The sequence below is a fragment of the Coregonus clupeaformis genome, unplaced genomic scaffold, assembly GCF_020615455.1.
Source record: "Coregonus clupeaformis isolate EN_2021a unplaced genomic scaffold, ASM2061545v1 scaf0692, whole genome shotgun sequence".
Taxonomy (NCBI): Eukaryota; Metazoa; Chordata; class Actinopteri; order Salmoniformes; family Salmonidae; genus Coregonus; species Coregonus clupeaformis.
Genome location: NW_025534147.1, coordinates 196,755 through 215,000, shown reverse-complemented (window position 1 = coordinate 215,000; position 18,246 = coordinate 196,755). Strand labels below are relative to the sequence as shown.

The window sequence follows — 18,246 nt, the reverse complement described above, 5'->3', positions numbered from 1 at the left end:
CCAGACCTGAACCCAATAGAATATCTTTGGAGGGAGCTGAAAGTCCGTATTGCCCAGCGACAGCCCCGAAAACCTGAAGGATCTGGAGAAGGTCTGTATGGAGGAGGCCAAAATCCCTGCTGCAGTGTGTGCAAACCTGGTCAAGACCTACAGGAAACGGATGATCTCTGTAATTGCAAACAAAGGTTTCTGTACCAAATATTAAGTTCTGCTTTTCTGATGTATCAAATACTTATGTCATGCAATAAAATGCAAATTAATTACTTAAAAATCATACAATGTGATTTTCTGGATTTTTGTTTTAGATTCCGCCTCTCACAGTTGAAGTGTACCATGATAGAAATTACAGACCTCTACATGCTTTGTAAGTAGGAAAACCTGCAAAATCGGCAGGTATCAAATACTTGTTCTCCCCACTGTATGTGTGTGTGACACTGATTGCTCTGCGAATGAGCTGCCTAACGCCAAGCCTGTATAGCTTCATCGTTCGGCAGTTTAAACTCCAACCACAATGAGAGTCCATCTCTGCTAGAGCCAAACCCTGCCCCTAGAGAAAGAGGAGAGAGAGAGAGAGAGAGAGAGAGAGAGAGAGAGAGAGAGAGAGAGAGAGAGAGAGAGAGAGAGAGAGAGAGAGAGAGAGAGAGAGAGAGAGAGAGAGAGAGAGAGAGAGAGAGAGAGAGAGAGAGAGAGAGAGAGAGAAGAGAGAAGAGAGAAGAGAGAAGAGAGAAGAGAGAAGAGAGAGAGAGAGAGAGAGAGAGAGAGAGAGAGAGAGAGAGAGAGAGAGAGAGAGAGAGAGAGAGAGAGAGAGAGAGAGAGAGAGAGAGAGAGAGAGAGAGAGAGAGAGAGAGAGAGAGAGAGAGAGAGAGAGAGAGAGAGAGAGAGAGAGAGAGAGAGAGAGAGAGAGAGAGAGAGAGAGAGAGAGAGAGAGAGAGAGAGAGAGAGAGAGAGAGAGAGAGAGAGAGAGAGAGAGAGAGAGAGAGAGAGAGAGAGAGAGAGAGAGAGAGAGAGAGAGAGAAAGAAAGAAAGAAAGAAAGAAAGAAAGAAAGAAAGAAAGATAAGAAAGAAAGAAAAAGAAAGAAAAGGAAAGAAAGAAAGAAAGAAAGAAAGAAAGAAAGAAAGAAAGAAAGAAAGAAAGAAAGAAAGAAAGAAAGAAAGAAAGAAAGAAAGAAAGAAAGAAAGAAAGAAAGAAAGAAAGAAAGAAAGAAAGAAAGAAAGAAAGAAAGAAAGAAAGAAAGAAAGAAAGAGAGAGAGAGAGAGAGAGAGAGAGAGAGAGAGAGAGAGAGAGAGAGATGCAGGAGGAAATGAGAAAAACAACCAGAAGACTACACAAATGAGGCTGGGACTCAACTTCAATCTGTCGGATTAATGCGCGGGTTAAGAGGCGAAACGGTGCAGCTGTGTGTACAGTGGGGAGAACAAGTATTTGATACACTGCCGATTTTGCAGGTTTTCTTACTTACAAAGCATGTAGAGGTCTGTAATTGTTATCATAGGTACACTTCCACCGTGAGTCTAAAAACAAAAATCTAGAAAATCACATTGTATGATTTTTTAAGCAATTATTTTGCATTTTATTGCATGACATAAGTATTTGATCACCTACCAACCAGTAAGAATTCGCCTCACAGACCTGTTAGTTTTTTCTTTAAGAAGCCCTCCTGTTCTCCACTCATTACCTGTATTAATTGCACCTGTTTGAACTCATTACCTGTATAAAAGACACCTGTCCACACACTCAATCAAACAGACTCCAACCTCTCCACAATGGCCAAGACCAGAGAGCTGTGTAAGGACATCAGGGATAAAATTGTAGACCTGCACAAGGCTGGGATGGGCTACAGGACAATAGGCAAGCAGCTTGGGAGAAGGCAACAACTGTTGGCGCAATTATTAGAAAATGGAAGAAGTTCAAGATGACGGTCAATCACCCTCGGTCTGGGGCTCCATGCAAGATCTCATCTCGTGGGGCATCAATGATCACGAGGAAGGTGAGGGATCAGCCCAGAACTACACGGCAGGACCTGGTCAATGACCTGAAGAGAGCTGGGACCACAGTCTCAAAGAAAACCATTAGTAACACACTACGCCGCCATGGATTAAAAATCCTGCAGCGCACGCAATCCCCTGCCAAGCCAGTGCATGTCCAGGCCGCCTGAAGTTTGCCAACGACCATCTGGATGATCCAGAGGAGGAATGGGAGAAGGTCATGTGGTCTGATGAGACAGAAATAGAGCTTTTTGGTCTAAACTCAACTCGCCGTGTTTGGAGGAAGAAGAAGGATGAGTACAACCCCAAGAACACCATCCCAACTGTGAAGCATGGAGGTGGAAACATCATTCTTTGGGGGATGCTTTTCTGCAAAGGGGGACAGGACGACTGCACCGTATTGAGGGGAGGATGGATGGGGCTATGTATCGCGAGATCTTGGCCAACAACCTCCTTCCCCCAGTAAGAGCATTGAAGATGGGTCGTGGCTGGGTCTTCCAGCATGACAACGACCCGAAACACACAGCCAGGGCACCAAGGAGTGGCTCCGTAAGAACACCAAGGTCCTGGAGTGGCCTAGCCAGTCTCCAGACCTGAACCAATAGAATATCTTTGGAGGGAGCTGAAAGTCCGTATTGCCCAGCGACAGCCCCGAAACCTGAAGGATCTGGAGAAGGTCTGTATGGGAGGAGTGGGCCCAAAATCCCTGCTGCAGTGTGTGCAAACCTGGTCAAGACCTACAGGAAACGATGATCTCTGTAATTGCAAACAAAGGTTTCTGTACCAAATATTAAGTTCTGCTTTTCTGATGTATCAAATACTTATGTCATGCAATAAAATGCAATTAATTACTTAAAAATCATACAATGTGATTTTTCTGGATTTTTGTTTTAGATTCCGTCTCCACAGTTGAAGTGTACCTATGATAGAAATTACAGACCTCTACATGCTTTGTAAGTAGGAAAACCTGCAAAATCGGCAGTGTATCAAATACTTGTTCTCCCCACTGTATGTGTGTGTGACACTGATTGCTCTGCGAATGAGCTGCCTAACGGCCAAGCCTGTATAGCTCTATCGGTTCGGCAGTTTAAACTCCAACCACAATGAGAGTCCATCTCTGTTAGAGCCAAACCCTGCCCTGAGAGAGAGAGAGAGAGAGAGAGAGAGAGAGAGAGAGAGAGAGAGAGAGAGAGAGAGAGAGAGAGAGAGAGAGAGAGAGAGAGAGAGAGAGAGAGAGAGAGAGAGAGAGAGAGAGAGAGAGAGAGAGAGAGAGAGAGAGAGAGAGAGAGAGAGAGAGAGAGAGAGAGAGAGAGAGAGAGAGAGAGAGAGAGAGAGAGAGAGAGAGAGAGAGAGAGAGAGAGAGAGAGAGAGAGAGAGAGAGAGAGAGAGAGAGAGAGAGAGAGAGAGAGAGAGAGAGAGAGAGAGAGAGAGAGAGAGAGAGAGAGAGAGAGAGAGAGAGAGAGAGAGAGAGAGAGAGAGAGAGAGAGAGAGAGAGAGAGAGAGAGAGAGAGAGAGAGAGAGAGAGAGAGAGAGAGAGAGAGAGAGAGAGAGAGAGAGAGAGAGAGAGAGAGAGAGAGAGAGAGAGAGAGAGAGAGAGAGAGAGAGAGAGAGAGAGAGAGAGAGAGAGAGAGAGAGAGAGAGAGAGAGAGAGAGAGAGAGAGAGAGAGAGAGAGAGAGAGAGAGAGAGAGAGAGAGAGAGAGAGAGAGAGAGAGAGAGAGAGAGAGAGAGAGAGAGAGAGAGAGAGAGAGAGAGAGAGAGAGAGAGAGAGAGAGAGAGAGAGAGAGAGAGAGAGAGAGAGAGAGAGAGAGAGAGAGAGAGAGAGAGAGAGAGAGAGAGAGAGAGAGAGAGAGAGAGAGAGAGAGAGAGAGAGAGAGAGAGAGAGAGAGAGAGAGAGAGAGAGAGAGAGAGAGAGAGAGAGAGAGAGAGAGAGAGAGAGAGAGAGAGAGAGAGAGAGAGAGAGAGAGAGAGAGAGAGAGAGAGAGAGAGAGAGAGAGAGAGAGAGAGAGAGAGAGAGAGAGAGAGAGAGAGAGAGAGAGAGAGAGAGAGAGAGAGAGAGAGAGAGAGAGAGAGAGAGAGAGAGAGAGAGAGAGAGAGAGAGAGAGAGAGAGAGAGAGAGAGAGAGAGAGAGAGAGAGAGAGAGAGAGAGAGAGAGAGAGAGAGAGAGAGAGAGAGAGAGAGAGAGAGAGAGAGAGAGAGAGAGAGAGAGAGAGAGAGAGAAGGCAAAAGGAGGAGAGGCAGGCCCCATAAATCAAACCAATTACTCACTGTGTCACCGCTGATATATTCCTCCAAGTCGGACCACTTTAAATCGCCTGACAACTTTGCCTGACAAACTGAACGGCCTCAAAGTGTATGTCCCAGTCTAGTGGAAGGACAATACCAAATGCAGGAAAGTTCAAGGTCCCCCAGGCTAAACTACCCAGCACCATAAAGGCTTTAACGCTTATAACAACGGCAGCAAAAAATAAGCTAAACTCACCTATAAACCTTCCTATTTGCAGAGTTGATACATCTAGAGTTGTATTCAGATCCGTTTTGTCTCTGAGCAGTGGCCTATATTCTGTGGTTCCAGGGGAATGCTGATGTTACTGTGTGGGGAAATGACAGAATCTGGAGCGTGGAGGGGGGGGGTAGAGAGAATATCTCTATCGGTCTGTCTGAGAGATAATAAAGCTGGGTTTTAGGTCACCACCTCACAGGAACAAACACCTTGTACGTGAGGGTACACCGCTGATTTCAGCTCTGGTAACAGATACGGTATGAAAATCTACTCCACCGTCTTCTCCCCTCTCCTCTCCTGCCAGCTATCATTCCCTGAAGTATGACAAATATGATCCTACATTTTCGCTTACCCCATTCCTCTCCTCTACTGTAATCTTCACCTCTCCTCTCTTCTTTCCTCCCCTCTCCAACCCTCCATATAAACAGGTCAGCCTGTATGTCCGTCACTGAGCCTGTGATATGATTGGATCATGTATATTAAGCTTGCGTGCAGAGACGTTGCAGGACTGGTCAGACAGGACAGGAGGTAATAACAGGATTGTTATGACCGGTATGTCAATGTGACATAGACATGTGAACGTAGGGGCATTGTTACTTCACAGATACACATCAGTTCAACTTAGTGTTCAAAAACACAAAGGCCCCAAATAGGATAGCAATGACTGCTGTTCACTTACACACAATGATACATACATACTTAAAAATACACTGAGTGTTCAAAACATTACGAACACCTTCCTGATGCTGAGTTGCACCCTATTTTGCCCTCAGAACAGCCTCAATTCGTCAGGGCATGGATTCTACAAGGTGTTGAAAGCGTTCCACAGGGATGACTCCAATGCTCTGCACAGTTGTGTCAAGTTGGCTGGATGTCCTTTGGGTGGTGGACCATTCTTGATACACACGGGAAACTGTTGAGTGTGAAAAACCCAGCAGCGTTGCAGTTCTTGACACACTCAAACCGGTGCACCTGGCACCTACTACCATACCCCGTTCTGAATGGCACACATACACAATCCATGTCTAAATTGCCTCAAGGCTTAAAAATACTTATTTTACCTGTCTCCTCCCCTTCATCTACAGTGATTGAAGTGGATTTAACAGGTGACATCAATAAGGGATCATAGCTTTCACCTGGATTCACCTGGTCAGTCTGTCATGGAAAGATATACACTCAGTGTATATCAACATTAAAAACCAATTTATAGTGAATTGCTAGATAGATATATAGACGTCATTATCTTCGAAGTGGATAATTGTCTTCACAGCCCATTTCACTGGATTAACCTCGATTGTGGCTTTAAATTCCTTTATACAACGCATGCCCGGGGTACTTCCTAAATGCTTGTCAAATTATGTTACTGTGGGCTGGTGAACCGTGCGTGACCTTCCAAGCCACATGGATTATCATGAGTTAATTCAATCATTTAAGAGAGAATGAGGGAATGAGTGATATTAACAGATATTAAATTACACTCTTCTCAGCTGAGCTTGGAAAGTCTCCAATCAGGCTTTCCAGCATTAAAGTGTGTGTATGTATGTGTGTGCGCATTTCAAGCATTTCCACGTGCGTCAGAGGCAGGCCCAGTGAATAGGTCTTTGAATTGCGGGGCAACTGACTCCTGTATGAGTGGATGCCATCAGTGCTGGTGACAACATCAATAGAACTGAAGAGTGACTCATTCAAATCATGCTTAGATCATACACTCTTTCAATCGGCTATCACTCTTTTTCTGTCACTTTTCTCTCTCTTTTTCCCTTTCTATAGATCTGTTTGTTCTCTTTTTCCTCCCTCTATCTCTCCCATGTCTTTCTCCCATTATCTCTCTCTCGCCGTCTGTATGGCTCCACCTTCCTCTCCTTCTCCCTCCCACACCCTCTCCATCTCTTCTGACTGTGTCAGTCTGTGAACACTGAGGATATCATTATCTGAGAGGTAATGGTAGAGCCCGTTGAGAGGAACAATTATATCATTTGATTCAGGCTTGGAGACATTTATTTTACACATTGCGCTCACACACACACACACACAGACACAAGATATAGTTGTTTCGTGATGGGAGCTAAGGTACATTTTTCTATTAAGTATGCTTAAAGACAAATCGTACAGCACAAATAAATCTTGCACATCTTGGCATTAGCAATGCATAGCAGGATATCAGGCAATCCAACACACAGCACGCACAGCCTACAGTTAATAGTAGGACAGACTTAATGAGACAGAGATATAGGCAGGACTTCCAGAGAGATGAATTAGCTGGGGTTCTCCACAGAAAGACAGATGAAGAGGCTTACGCTTAATATCAAGGTAGAGCAAAGCATCCATCCAGCCCACAGCAATGTATACTATATTACCTGTTTGATACAGGGTCTGTAACCGGGTCTGTAACCAGGTCTGTAACTGGGGTGACCGGGTCTGTAACAGGGTTGGCTGTAACAGGGTTGACTGTAACAGGGTTGACTGTTAGAGGATCTGTAACTGGGTGAACAAGCTTTGCAGAAGTCACGCTAGAAAACAAAAAGGGAAGGAAACAAAATGAACTGAATTAAATAATAATATAAAACAATATAACCTGAAATATCAAACATATGATAAACGAATTATCTGTAATCATGACATTTAACAAATAAACAATCACATCAAACTTAAATGAAATTATAATTGTAGTCTTCAGGGACGTGTTTAGGCCAGACTGTACTGTAGATGCTTTTCACTGAATATCCATTGTGAAGAGAACATTACAATTGCATTAATATATGCCATTTAGCAGACACTTTTATCCAAAGCAACTTACAGTCATGCGTACATAATTTGTTTTATGTACGGGTGGACCCGGGAATCAAACCCACTATCCTGGTGTTGCAAGCACTGTGCTCTACCAACTGAGCTACAGAGGACCATTGTGGTTTTTGTCACATAAGCCCATTACCTAGCGCTAATTGACTGCCCCCCTCTAGGCTACTGGCAGCTCTGTACTGTAATTAAGGGTATGGGTTTGTTGGGAGGTCAGTCCCTTCTCCTTGCCTACTTCCTACTTCCTACCACCAGTCTCTCTCTCCCTGTGCCATATGAAGGACGCCCCCTGCATAGCACCTAGCTTTAGGGCTTCTTCCCTTGCTTGCTCACAGTTGGACGCCAGGCAGCGTTCAAATATATCATCATAATATGGTCATTTTGCAGATGCTTTTATCCAAAGCCACTTACAGTTAACACATACTGAACGTGGCCCATGAGGTTATCAAATCTAGTATTCAGGAGAATTGCACATCAGAAAGCTGACTCCCACCTAGCACCAAATACAGTTGTCCTTTCTCATTTCGTCTTGAAGCCAGACAGGTTTCATATCAACAGCTCTGATTGCAACACCATCATCGGTTTAATAGCAACCCAGGCTGCCATCTTCCTTTAGCATGCAGCATATGTGCTATGATATCAATATCAGTTTCCCTACAGAGTAAAACTAGCTGATTGTTATCCAGCCCCTTCCTCCCCTCAAACCTAACTGCAGTTTGGTCTAGCATTAAAATGTGGCAACGGTAAACATTCTCTGTGAATGAATGCATATTTTTCAGAGGGGGAAGATAGGGGAGAAAGAAGAGGGGGAGAAGAGAGGATGATGGACAGGGATGGAGCACGAGAAAACAAGAGGGCAGAGAAGAGGGAAGAGAGAGAAAGACGATAGGGAAGAAAAAGAACCAGGAAGTAGAAAGTGAAAAAAGGAGTGTAGAAGAATGTACCGTGCCTTCAGAAAGTTTTCATACCCCTTGACTTACTCCACATTTACAGCCAGAATAAAATATAAATACAATTGTTATTAGAAATGTTTGCTAATTTATTGAAAATGAAATACAGAAATAGCAAATTTACATAAGTATTCACCCCCCGAGTCAATACTTTGTAGAAGCACCTTTGGCAGCGATTACAGCTGTGAGTCTTTCTGAGTAAGTCTTTAAGTCTCTTTCCACTATTGGATTGTGCAACATTTGTCCATTATTCTTTTCAAAATTCTTCATGCTCTGTCAAATTAGTTTATGATCACTGCTAGACAACCATTTTCTGGTCTGGCCATAGATATTCAAGTAGATTTAAGTAAAAAATGTAACTTTGCCACTCAGGAACATTCATTGTCTTCTTGGTAAGCATCTTCAGTGTAGATTTGGCCTTGTGTTTTAGGTTATTGTCTTGCTGAAAGGTGAATTCATGTCCCAGTGACTGGTGGAAAGCAGACAGAACCAGGTTTTCCTTTAGGATTTTGCCTGTGCTTAGCTCCATTCCATTTCTTTTTTATTCTGAAAAACTCCCCAGTCCTTAACGATTACAAGCATACCCAAAACATGATGCAGCCACCACAATGCTTGTAAATATGAAGAGTGGTACTCAGTAATGTGGTTTATTGGATTTGCCACAAACACAACACTTTGTATTGCCGAGTGGCGCAGTGGTCTAAGGCAGTGCTAGCTGTGCCACTAGAGATCCTGGTTCGAGTCCAGGCTCTGTCGCAGACGGCCGCGACCGGGAGACCCATGGGCGGCGCACAATTGGTCCAGCGTCGTCCAAGGTAGGGGAGGGTTTGGCCGGCAGGGATGTGGGTTCGTTTCCCACGGGGGGCCAGTATGAAAAAAAACCAAAAAAACATGTATGCATTCACTAACTGTAAGTCGCTCTGGATAAGAGCGTCTGCTAAATGACTAAAATGTAAATGTATTTAATTATAAATGTTTTGCAGTATTACTTTAGTGCCTTGTTGCAAACAGGATGCATGTTTTGGAATATTTGTATTCTGTACAGGCTTCCTTCTTTTCACTCTGTCAATTAGGTTAGTATTGTGGCGTAACTACAATGTTGTTCATCCATCCTCAGTTTTCTCCTATCACAGCCATTATAATCTGTAACTGTTTTAAAGTTAACATTGGCATCATGATGAAATCCCTGAGCGGTTTCCTTCCTCTCTGGCAACTGAGTTAGGAAGGACGCCTGTATCTTTGTAGAGAATGGGTGTATTGATACACCATTCAAGTATAATTAATAACTTCACCATGCTCAAAGGTATACTCAATGTCTGCTTTTAAAACGTTTACTAATCTACGAACAGGTGCCCTTCTTTGCGAGGCATTGGAAAACCTCCCTGGTCTTTGTAGTTGAATCTGTGTTTGAAATTCACTGCTCAACTGAGGGACCTTACATATAATTGTATGTGTGGGGTACAGAGATGAGGTAGTCATTCAAAATCATGTTACACACTATTATTGCACACAGAGTGAGTCCATGCAACTTATTATGTGACTTGTTAAGCACATTTTTACTCCTTAACATATTTAGGCATCCCATAACCAAGGGGTTGAATACTTATTGACTCAAGACATTTCAGCTTTTCATTTGTAAACATAATTTCACCTTGACATTATGGGTTATTGTGTGTAGGCCTGTGACAAAAAATCTAAATGTAATGCATTTTAAATTCAGGCTGTAACACAACAAAATGTAGAAAAGTCAAGGGGTGTGAATACTTTCTGAAGACACTGTAAATGCTGCTGTGATGGATGATGAAAGCAAGGCCTCTCCATTAGGCCCAGGGTCATTGCAGAGATGGAGGACATTTAAAATGTAATTATAAGTGCTGAATAAGATATGTGAATAAACACGTCCATTAAAGTTGCAATATGCATAAATCGTTCCGCCATTTCCTGGTTGCTAAAACTCTAATGGTTCGCCTAATTTCAATTTATGTGACAAAATAAGCTAGTATAGTGTAGAGAATCCTTGTACCATCTAAAACACTGTGAAATATATTTTCCATAACCAAATATATTGTTGTTTCAGCGGTTTGAAGCTGGTGTACAAAACTGAAAGTAAAAGACGCAAAAACAAAACTTAAGAACGGGAAGCATAGAAATAGGTCACATAGAACAGATCTACCGCTTCTTAGACTTGCTTTCAAGTAGAATGACAGATCTATAACTTACATTTCTATGTGAATTTGGTCGGGTCGCCCAAAAAGTGACATATTGCCACTCAAAGACTCCATTAAAGAGTGGAAGACATCAAAGTTGGGGAAAAATAGGAAACTTGAAAATATTACAATAAATATGAAAAATGGTGAAAGGGTATAAACTAAAATGTTAACTTTTGTATACTTTCTTTTGTCTGGATATTAGGCACACCCAACACTAAGTGAAATTTATGCGATATAAAGTGGAGCTCAGTGGTTTGTGCCTGAGGTGTAAGAAGATTAAAGCAGATGTTTTTCACACTAACTAACTCATTACCAGGAGCACTGATCCTATTGAGAAAGAGAGAGAAAGGGAGAGAGGGAGCGAGAGAAGAAAGTTGGAGAGAGAGGGAGTATGGGTGTGGGAGGGACAAAGGGAGAGTTGAAGCATGAGGAGGACAGTGAAAGAGGGAGAGAGGAAGGGTGAGGGAATATGGGTGAGTCGGAAAGGCAGAGAGGGACTGTGGGCGACAAGTGGAAAGAGATTGAGAGAGAGGTAGACAGGGGGAGAGAGAGGATGTGTGGGTTGAAGAGGTGTAAGCTGTTTATCAATGAGGAGTGCTTCCTTCAGAACACCATTCATCCACATTACACCCTCTATTAGGTCTGTAGGGAAGGTGGAGGTGGGTGAGGGAGAGGTGACATTTATCTGAAGTAGATTACTTATTATCCCCTATTCTCTTCTAGAACGTTCCTTTTCAGAGATTTTCAAAGATTCTTATACTAGAGTTTAATAAAAGGAGTTTTGACGTGTCAATCACCAGGGAGAACGGTGATAGTGTCGACCAGGATTCAGGGACAGCAGTTCAGTTCAACGAACACACTTCTTTCAAAATGCAGTGTTGGTCATAAAGCAGAGGATGCTCTATTCATTTTATCTCCTTCTATATACAGTATATGATTTATTACATCCCCTTATATTTATTGCTGCATTAGTCTCTCATATCCACTGTTATTTTACTATTGTTTTTACAATTTTATTTTATCTCTGAATTTTATTCAAGTCCATCTTGATTTTATATTTGCATAAAAACGTTTCATGTGTTATCTTTTCTCACCTTTTTTATATTTTATTAGTTTGATTGATTGATTGATAATACAGCCTTGAGACACACAGAGAGAGACTGAGTGACAAGGCTAGCCAATTAACATTGCTTTGTTATCTGCTCACGGCCGACGCTCGCTGGATAATCAGGATGTGAAGCTGTGTTTTTCCACTGGGAAGAACGAACACATCATTTGCTTTCTGTTGTTTGAAGTATTCTGTTCTGTCGTTCTCACAACATGCAAGGAGTTGAATAGAAAGTGGGTCTTTATTATGAAAAACCAACCCATTCCGGCAGTCGAGGCTTGGTCAGTCCAAGGACCCTAATGAAGGCGTTGGTGTCGAGTTGGTGTTTGAGATGAAAGAAACACTTTATACAAGTTAAATTTCCTTGATATGATGTAAGAGCATATTTTCAATTTTCATTCTCGTGATCGGAGGTGACCCTCTTTGACACAAACCTTTTTGTCTGTCATCAACACACCTCAATCTGTTATATTTGACTTTCTCACCTCAGTTCCAATTAACAGTCAACACACTGAGGAGAATATTTGCATACCATCCTCAGACACCTCAGTGCGGTGCTAATAGAAAACAGCAGACCTGGGTTCAAATAGTTGTTTAAATTATTTCAAATACTTTAGATGGGCTTGATTACGCTTGACTTCCGAAATGGAACCAATGGAATACTCACAAAAGTCCAAACCATTCCCACCTGGCACTCCAGCTAGGCTAAAGCAAACGCTAAAACATTTGAAAGATTTCAAACGGTATTTGAATCCAGGTGTGAGGAGGAGAGTGTGACGGAGGGGATAATTGGGACAGGGTGCAGAGCAGAGTGGAGGGGGGTTGTCACTCAACAGCACAGCCAGGAAGGAAGCAACAGACTACAAATCTCCACAACACTTAACGTTCCATCCAGACTCAAAGAAAAATAGGATTCAAAATGAGTCATGACTGCATCTGAGTTGGACCATATAATTGCCTAATTTCCTTGTTTTTGAGGTAAAGTGAGGAAATGGCTGCCAAGTTTTAGCAATTTCTCAATCTCTCTCTCTGTCGCTCAGTAGCTCTCTCTGTCTTTCAGTAGCTGTCTCTGTCTCTCAGTATCTCTCTCTGTCTCTCAGTATCTCTCTCCGTCTCTCAGTATCTCTCTCTGTCTCTCAGTATCTCTCTCTGTCTCTCAGTATCTCTCTCCGTCTCTCAGTATCTCTCTCCGTCTCTCAGTATCTCTCTCCGTCTCTCAGTATCTCTCTCTGTCTCTCAGTATCGTCCCTCTCTCTCCGTCCCTCTCTCTCCGTCCCTCTTCATTCTCCACTATCACTACGGTGGTGGTTGGTCTTACAAAAACAATATTTTGTCAATATGAAAAAATATATGAATGACATCTTGTTTTAGTACTACCAAATTGTATATTGTACAGACTCTGGTTAGCTACCTAGCAGCTACCTAAGACGTAGCTGTCTGCAGGTCTGTTCATAACTAGTCACTGCAGGCTGGAGGTGGCCACACACACAGCAACCGGTATTGACTTTGCTGGAGGACAGCTTGCAGGGGAAGAAGAGAGAGGAGGGTGTGTTGGGTAACACTGTCTGTTCAGGTTGAGGATGTCTGGACAGCTCTGACAGGCCTCGCTGAGCCTGAACTCAGAGATGTAAACACACACAAAGACCGACCTCTCTACTCCTCCTCCCTCGCTTCTCCTTCCTCCATCCTCTCTCTACCGTTGGTGTTTTGGAACGTGTTTGTCTGAGAGCCCTTATCAGAGCTTGGCAGGAAAGATGATTGGAGAAGTAACAACGCAACCTTCCATTTCCAAATCCTCTCCAAGTGTTCTGTAGTTGAGCCACGGCACAGTTGAACCAAACACACTCACGTTTTCCTTCAGATTAAGTTGAGCCACAGAAAAGGGAAGGTTAATGGTGAAGTAGCAACGCTGCCTTCCATTTCAAAAGTCTCTGGTCTCGCTGAACTACAAGCAGTTAAACCCAAACCAAACTCATATTTCCCTGTGATTTCTTAATGGCTCTTTAAAAGAAGGGAGACAGAGGCATAGTTTCTTCATCTTATGAAGGGTGCTTTGTGTGAAGCGGAGGTCTGGCATTCTGGATCAGACATCACAAGACTCTTCAATGCCTCCAGGAGTACAATACACTTTCTATTAAATAAAAGCCACTCTTCTCACAGCGTCTCAGTTAATTTACAATGGCATAAAAGCTCAAACTATGAATATATGCCATTGTGAATACATGCTCAACTACTGTATGAATACATCACATTTATGTAAACACCACATAACCAATTTACTACAGAATGTAATACGTAATATACTGTGACATGATCTGACAGTAATGTGGACCCTGAAGCATTACTGTAGGACAAAGCTGTGTGTTTTATAAGTTTCATATGAACGTGATTTGTTAAAAACGTCCCTGTATTTCCACTCATACTTTGACATACATCTTGTGCCATAAAGAATGGACACGATGCAGGGGTGAGACCAACACAACATTATAGGTTAATGTGTATGCATATAAGTCCAGCTGTGGGTATGTCATTCCACTGGCATGTATGTTCCAGTCATTCCACTGGTCAGGGAGTGGGAGAGAAGAGACTTACTGTTCGTTGACGACAAAGATGCAGTTGTCTTGTGAAGGAAGACCAGAGACTGGATGCTTACAGGTCACCTTCCGCTCATTGTGACTGGAGAGAGAGAAGGAGAAAGAAAGAGAGAGAGGGGGAGACAGGGAGAGAAAGGGATAAAGAGAGGGGAGGAGAGAGAGAGAGAGAGAGAGAGAGAGAGAGAGAGAGAGAGAGAGAGAGAGAGAGAGAGAGAGCACATTAGACCACCAAAATCATACATATAAACTGAATTAATAACAGCATTGTTAACATCTTCCTCCACACAATACTAACCATATTACCCCTTGTCAACCAGCCAATTGAGGAGCAGAAAGAAGATGAGGGTTAGTGTCCCTCTCCACACTACACAATGTCCTGTTGAATAACAACAAACAGCAGACACAATGCCTACACACCTTGAGTGGGGGGTGGTGCTGAACTTCAGCATGGCAGCCTGTCTGTTATCTGACCTGGGTCAAACACTGTTCTATACAGCACCATCTAACATAGTTCTTCCACTGACACTATCCTCTCTTCTCTCTCGTGAGGAACAGTAATCCAGCCCAGCCCAGCCATGGGTCTTCAACACTGCTGTAGAATACAAATGATCTACCCTCCCTAGAAGCCCCTAACTGCTCCAGTCATATGCCCAAGATCACAAGAGCACAGCTAACAGGCTGTTTCACAGCAAGTGGTGACTTATCTATAAATACAATTACAGCACCGCAGCCAGTCAGACAGAGAGAAAGAGAGACCTCTGTAGCCGGCTCTCTGTAAGACACAAGCAGCTTTTCACACAGAGTGGAGGGAGGGAGGCAGGGGAATGCTTAATGCTGATAAAGACTAGAGATAACAGAGCTCTCTTTTCTGCTCACACACAAAGATGCATGCATACACGCACACACACACACACACACACTGATGGTAGGATGACAGACTGTACAGACAGAAAATATGTCGGATGGATTAACCGAGAGGGTCATGAGACATTGTACACACAGCACAACCATGGTGAACGCATAACAGCACTGTAGGCTTAACTGGACATGGATGGATATCTGAAAGAGAGCGTGTACTGCATGATTATCAATTGATTCACTCTGGGAGGTAGCAGTGTGGGCACGGACCCACACACACACTGCATGATGCCACGGACCCACACACACACACAGTATATGATATCCCTGCAGGCGTACCGAGTGTCTCAGCTGGGCTGTAGTTAGCTAGGCTTGTGGCTGAAACACCTGTTTTCATCTGTCACTTGCTAAAATACCACTGCCACACACACTGGCATTCTCCACAGCTGTAGGGCTTGCTGTAGATCTTGTGCAATACAACACACTTCAGTTAACTCAACACTGGAGGAGGAGGAGGAGGAGAATAGTCTGGCCTGCAGGAGTCACAGATGGAGATGGAACACTCCTCTCTCTCTCTATGGATCTGTATCCTACTAAGGCCATGCCAGGGGGTCTGCTGGGCTAATCTACCCAGTGAAGCAGCAGTGTTCCTGGGCTTGGTCTCTGGACTGTGGCCCTGCTGGAGATGTTCCAGTCCTGACATCCAGGACACAGTCACAGCTGAGCCACAGAGACATGTAGCCTGTACTGTCTATTATTAACTGTCCTCCATGTCTCCCATCTGTCACATAGAATCACAAAGCACAATCACTCAAAGCAACTACATGACGGGATCTGCTTTTATTCATGACTTCCTGGAGATTACCCAAGTGTGTGTGCGTGTCAAGGCTGCGGAGACACCATCAGGGGGTCTCAGAAGTGGTTCCACTTGGCCTTCTTTCACGCCGCGAGTAACAAGAAATCAAGATGGCAAGGTGGAAAATGATCAACAAAACTCAATGAAAGTGTACTTTCTCTTTGGTTCGACATGAAAGTGGTGGGATGACAATGAACATCAGTCACGAGAATCGAGCGACTGCATCCTCCATTGATCTCCAGTATCAGAGAGCAACATCCATTTCCACTGGTTAAAAGGAAAAGTAATAACGTCTTTCTAGCCTCTGAGGACAACTTATACACACTCACTGTCAGACTCAGTCATGCTAAAAGTAATAACATATCATGAAATTACAACCTGGGGCTTGTCAATAAAGCAGCAACAGACTTCACAGCCTCTGAGCCAAAACCTTAAAAAATTCTACTATCTCAGATTTTATGCACCACTTTCCCTCCCAGATACACTGATGTTATTATGTGTAAGGTGGGGCAAGCCTTGCCATAACTAGAATGACAGCTGGAGCAGCTTGTTGCACACCACACTACTTAGAGGAGACAGAGGAGGCTGAGGCAGAGAGAGATGACGGTCACCTTGAATTACATCCATTACATAAGTCTGAAGAGTACCTTTGTGTCCTCTTCATCGAGGCATCACATAACTGATTATCAACAGTGGCTGTACGTTTTACTCATTTTCTGACGATTGCAAGGTGAAACAATAAAAGGGTATGAAGTATTGAATTCTATTGAAATCTATTGAATAGCTTTTCTGTTACCCCCCCCCCCCCCAGAAAGAAGATGATCTATTTTCTTTAACATGTAAGAAACGTTGCCTATATGCAGCCAAAACAGAAAAATTAATGCGGTCAGAGACCTACTTGAGCAGCACCACCCCCAAAGATTCTGAGCCTGTCTGGCAGGGTTGGTCCTACAAAGCCAGAGCCCCCTGATGGGAGAGCATAATATACAAGGAAATTCTCAAAAATGCTAATGAGAACCTTGACGACCTTGTACCTAGCCGGTGGGGATTCCGGTGGGGTACCCCCACCCAGGTAGTGGCAGTGCTGGCAACACTGGCTGCAGTAACCAATGGGAGGGGGTCACACTCTGACAATCAGAGAGGGGGCTTATCATTGTGGCACAGGTGGCACAAAATAATCAAATGTCTGACTGCATGCTTGGGAAAAATGGTTACAACGGGGGACCAGAGTGTTTGTGTCTCAGGTGAAGAGGGTGGATCTGATCGCCATCACCTAGGACTTGACATAGATTAAATAAATTAATCAAATCTCACATTGTTATCAATTTTTGCTCAATCTTGCATGCTTTCTCAAACAGCTGTAACTGTATATGCATTCGTATATGCATTCGTAAATCAGGTCCTTTCTTGAGTTGGGCTCTGGGATGTAACAACCATCTGATTTTATGGTTGATTGTGGAGGAAATGGGTTGAGTGTGTTAGAGTATGTGAGTATGTGCGTGTGTGTTTATCCCACATCTGTTGCAAGGGGGTAAGGATGTTAGGGAGAATATAGGATGAACCACAATAATTGTTAGCTAAAATAATAATCGCTTGTCAAAAATGTAATGTAATACAATGGCAATCCGGCTTATATGTTAAAATCCTACGCATGAACTGCCGACATTATTACGCATATTAATTGATAATGATGGAAAATAAGATATGCAAGATATTTGAATAGATATATATTTTTAAATAGCTATATATTGAGGTGAGAGCATTGGAAATGCTTTTGGCGGTTAACCTGCTTCTGTTTTGTGGGTGGCACTGTGTGCTGTTTTCGATGGATGGGTCCTGGCCTCTCGGGGGCCTAGGGATCCGGAGGGACGGGGGTGGTATGCCGATCACTGGGATGACGGCCCAACTTGGGATGGGGAGGGGCTTTAGCGGGAGAATTAGTGGAGAACAATTGGAGGGTTACTTAGTAGCAATGCAAATATCATGGTACAGCTATATGGACACTCAATCACTATGGTATTTTTTATTGGTAAATTTACAAGCATATATAATGATAAATAGATTTGAAACTTGTATCACATTATGGTATATGGTGAAATAAGTATAGGCAGTTATAATTGTAATGGCTTAGCTGATAATAACAAAAGAAGAACAATATTTACATGGCCCAAAGAGAAGGAATATAATATCTATTGTTTACAGGAAACTCATTCAACAATTCTATATGAAGTTGCGTGGAAAAAGGAATGGGGGGGGGGAAATATACTTCTCCCATGGGCAAAGAAACTCAAAAGGGGTGATGATATTAATTAACAGTAATTTCAATCCGAATGTGCAAATTGTCCAAAGAGATAACCAAGGTAGATGGATTATTTTAAATATGTTAT

General features: G+C 43.2%; 1 protein-coding gene across 11 annotated transcripts in view; it reads right to left on the bottom strand.

Moving 5' to 3' along the window:
* The window catches only part of LOC121546201 (pleckstrin homology domain-containing family A member 5-like), a 183,370-nt gene that overhangs the window by 46,318 nt on the left and 118,806 nt on the right, over positions 1 to 18,246 (bottom strand). For 8 of the 11 annotated variants that reach the window (XM_041857279.2, XM_041857280.2, XM_041857285.2 and 5 more), the window contains exons 4-5: positions 14,144 to 14,227; positions 6,845 to 6,997 (exon numbers count right to left, since the gene is read on the bottom strand). In XM_041857279.2, coding sequence (XP_041713213.2) covers positions 6,845 to 6,997; positions 14,144 to 14,227 — 237 coding nt within the window. Of the gene's footprint in view, positions 1 to 2,956; positions 3,125 to 6,844; positions 6,998 to 14,143; positions 14,228 to 14,562; positions 14,717 to 18,246 lie in introns of those variants that run through there. The other 3 variants (XM_041857286.2, XM_041857291.2, XM_041857284.2) reach the window with 3 other exon arrangements.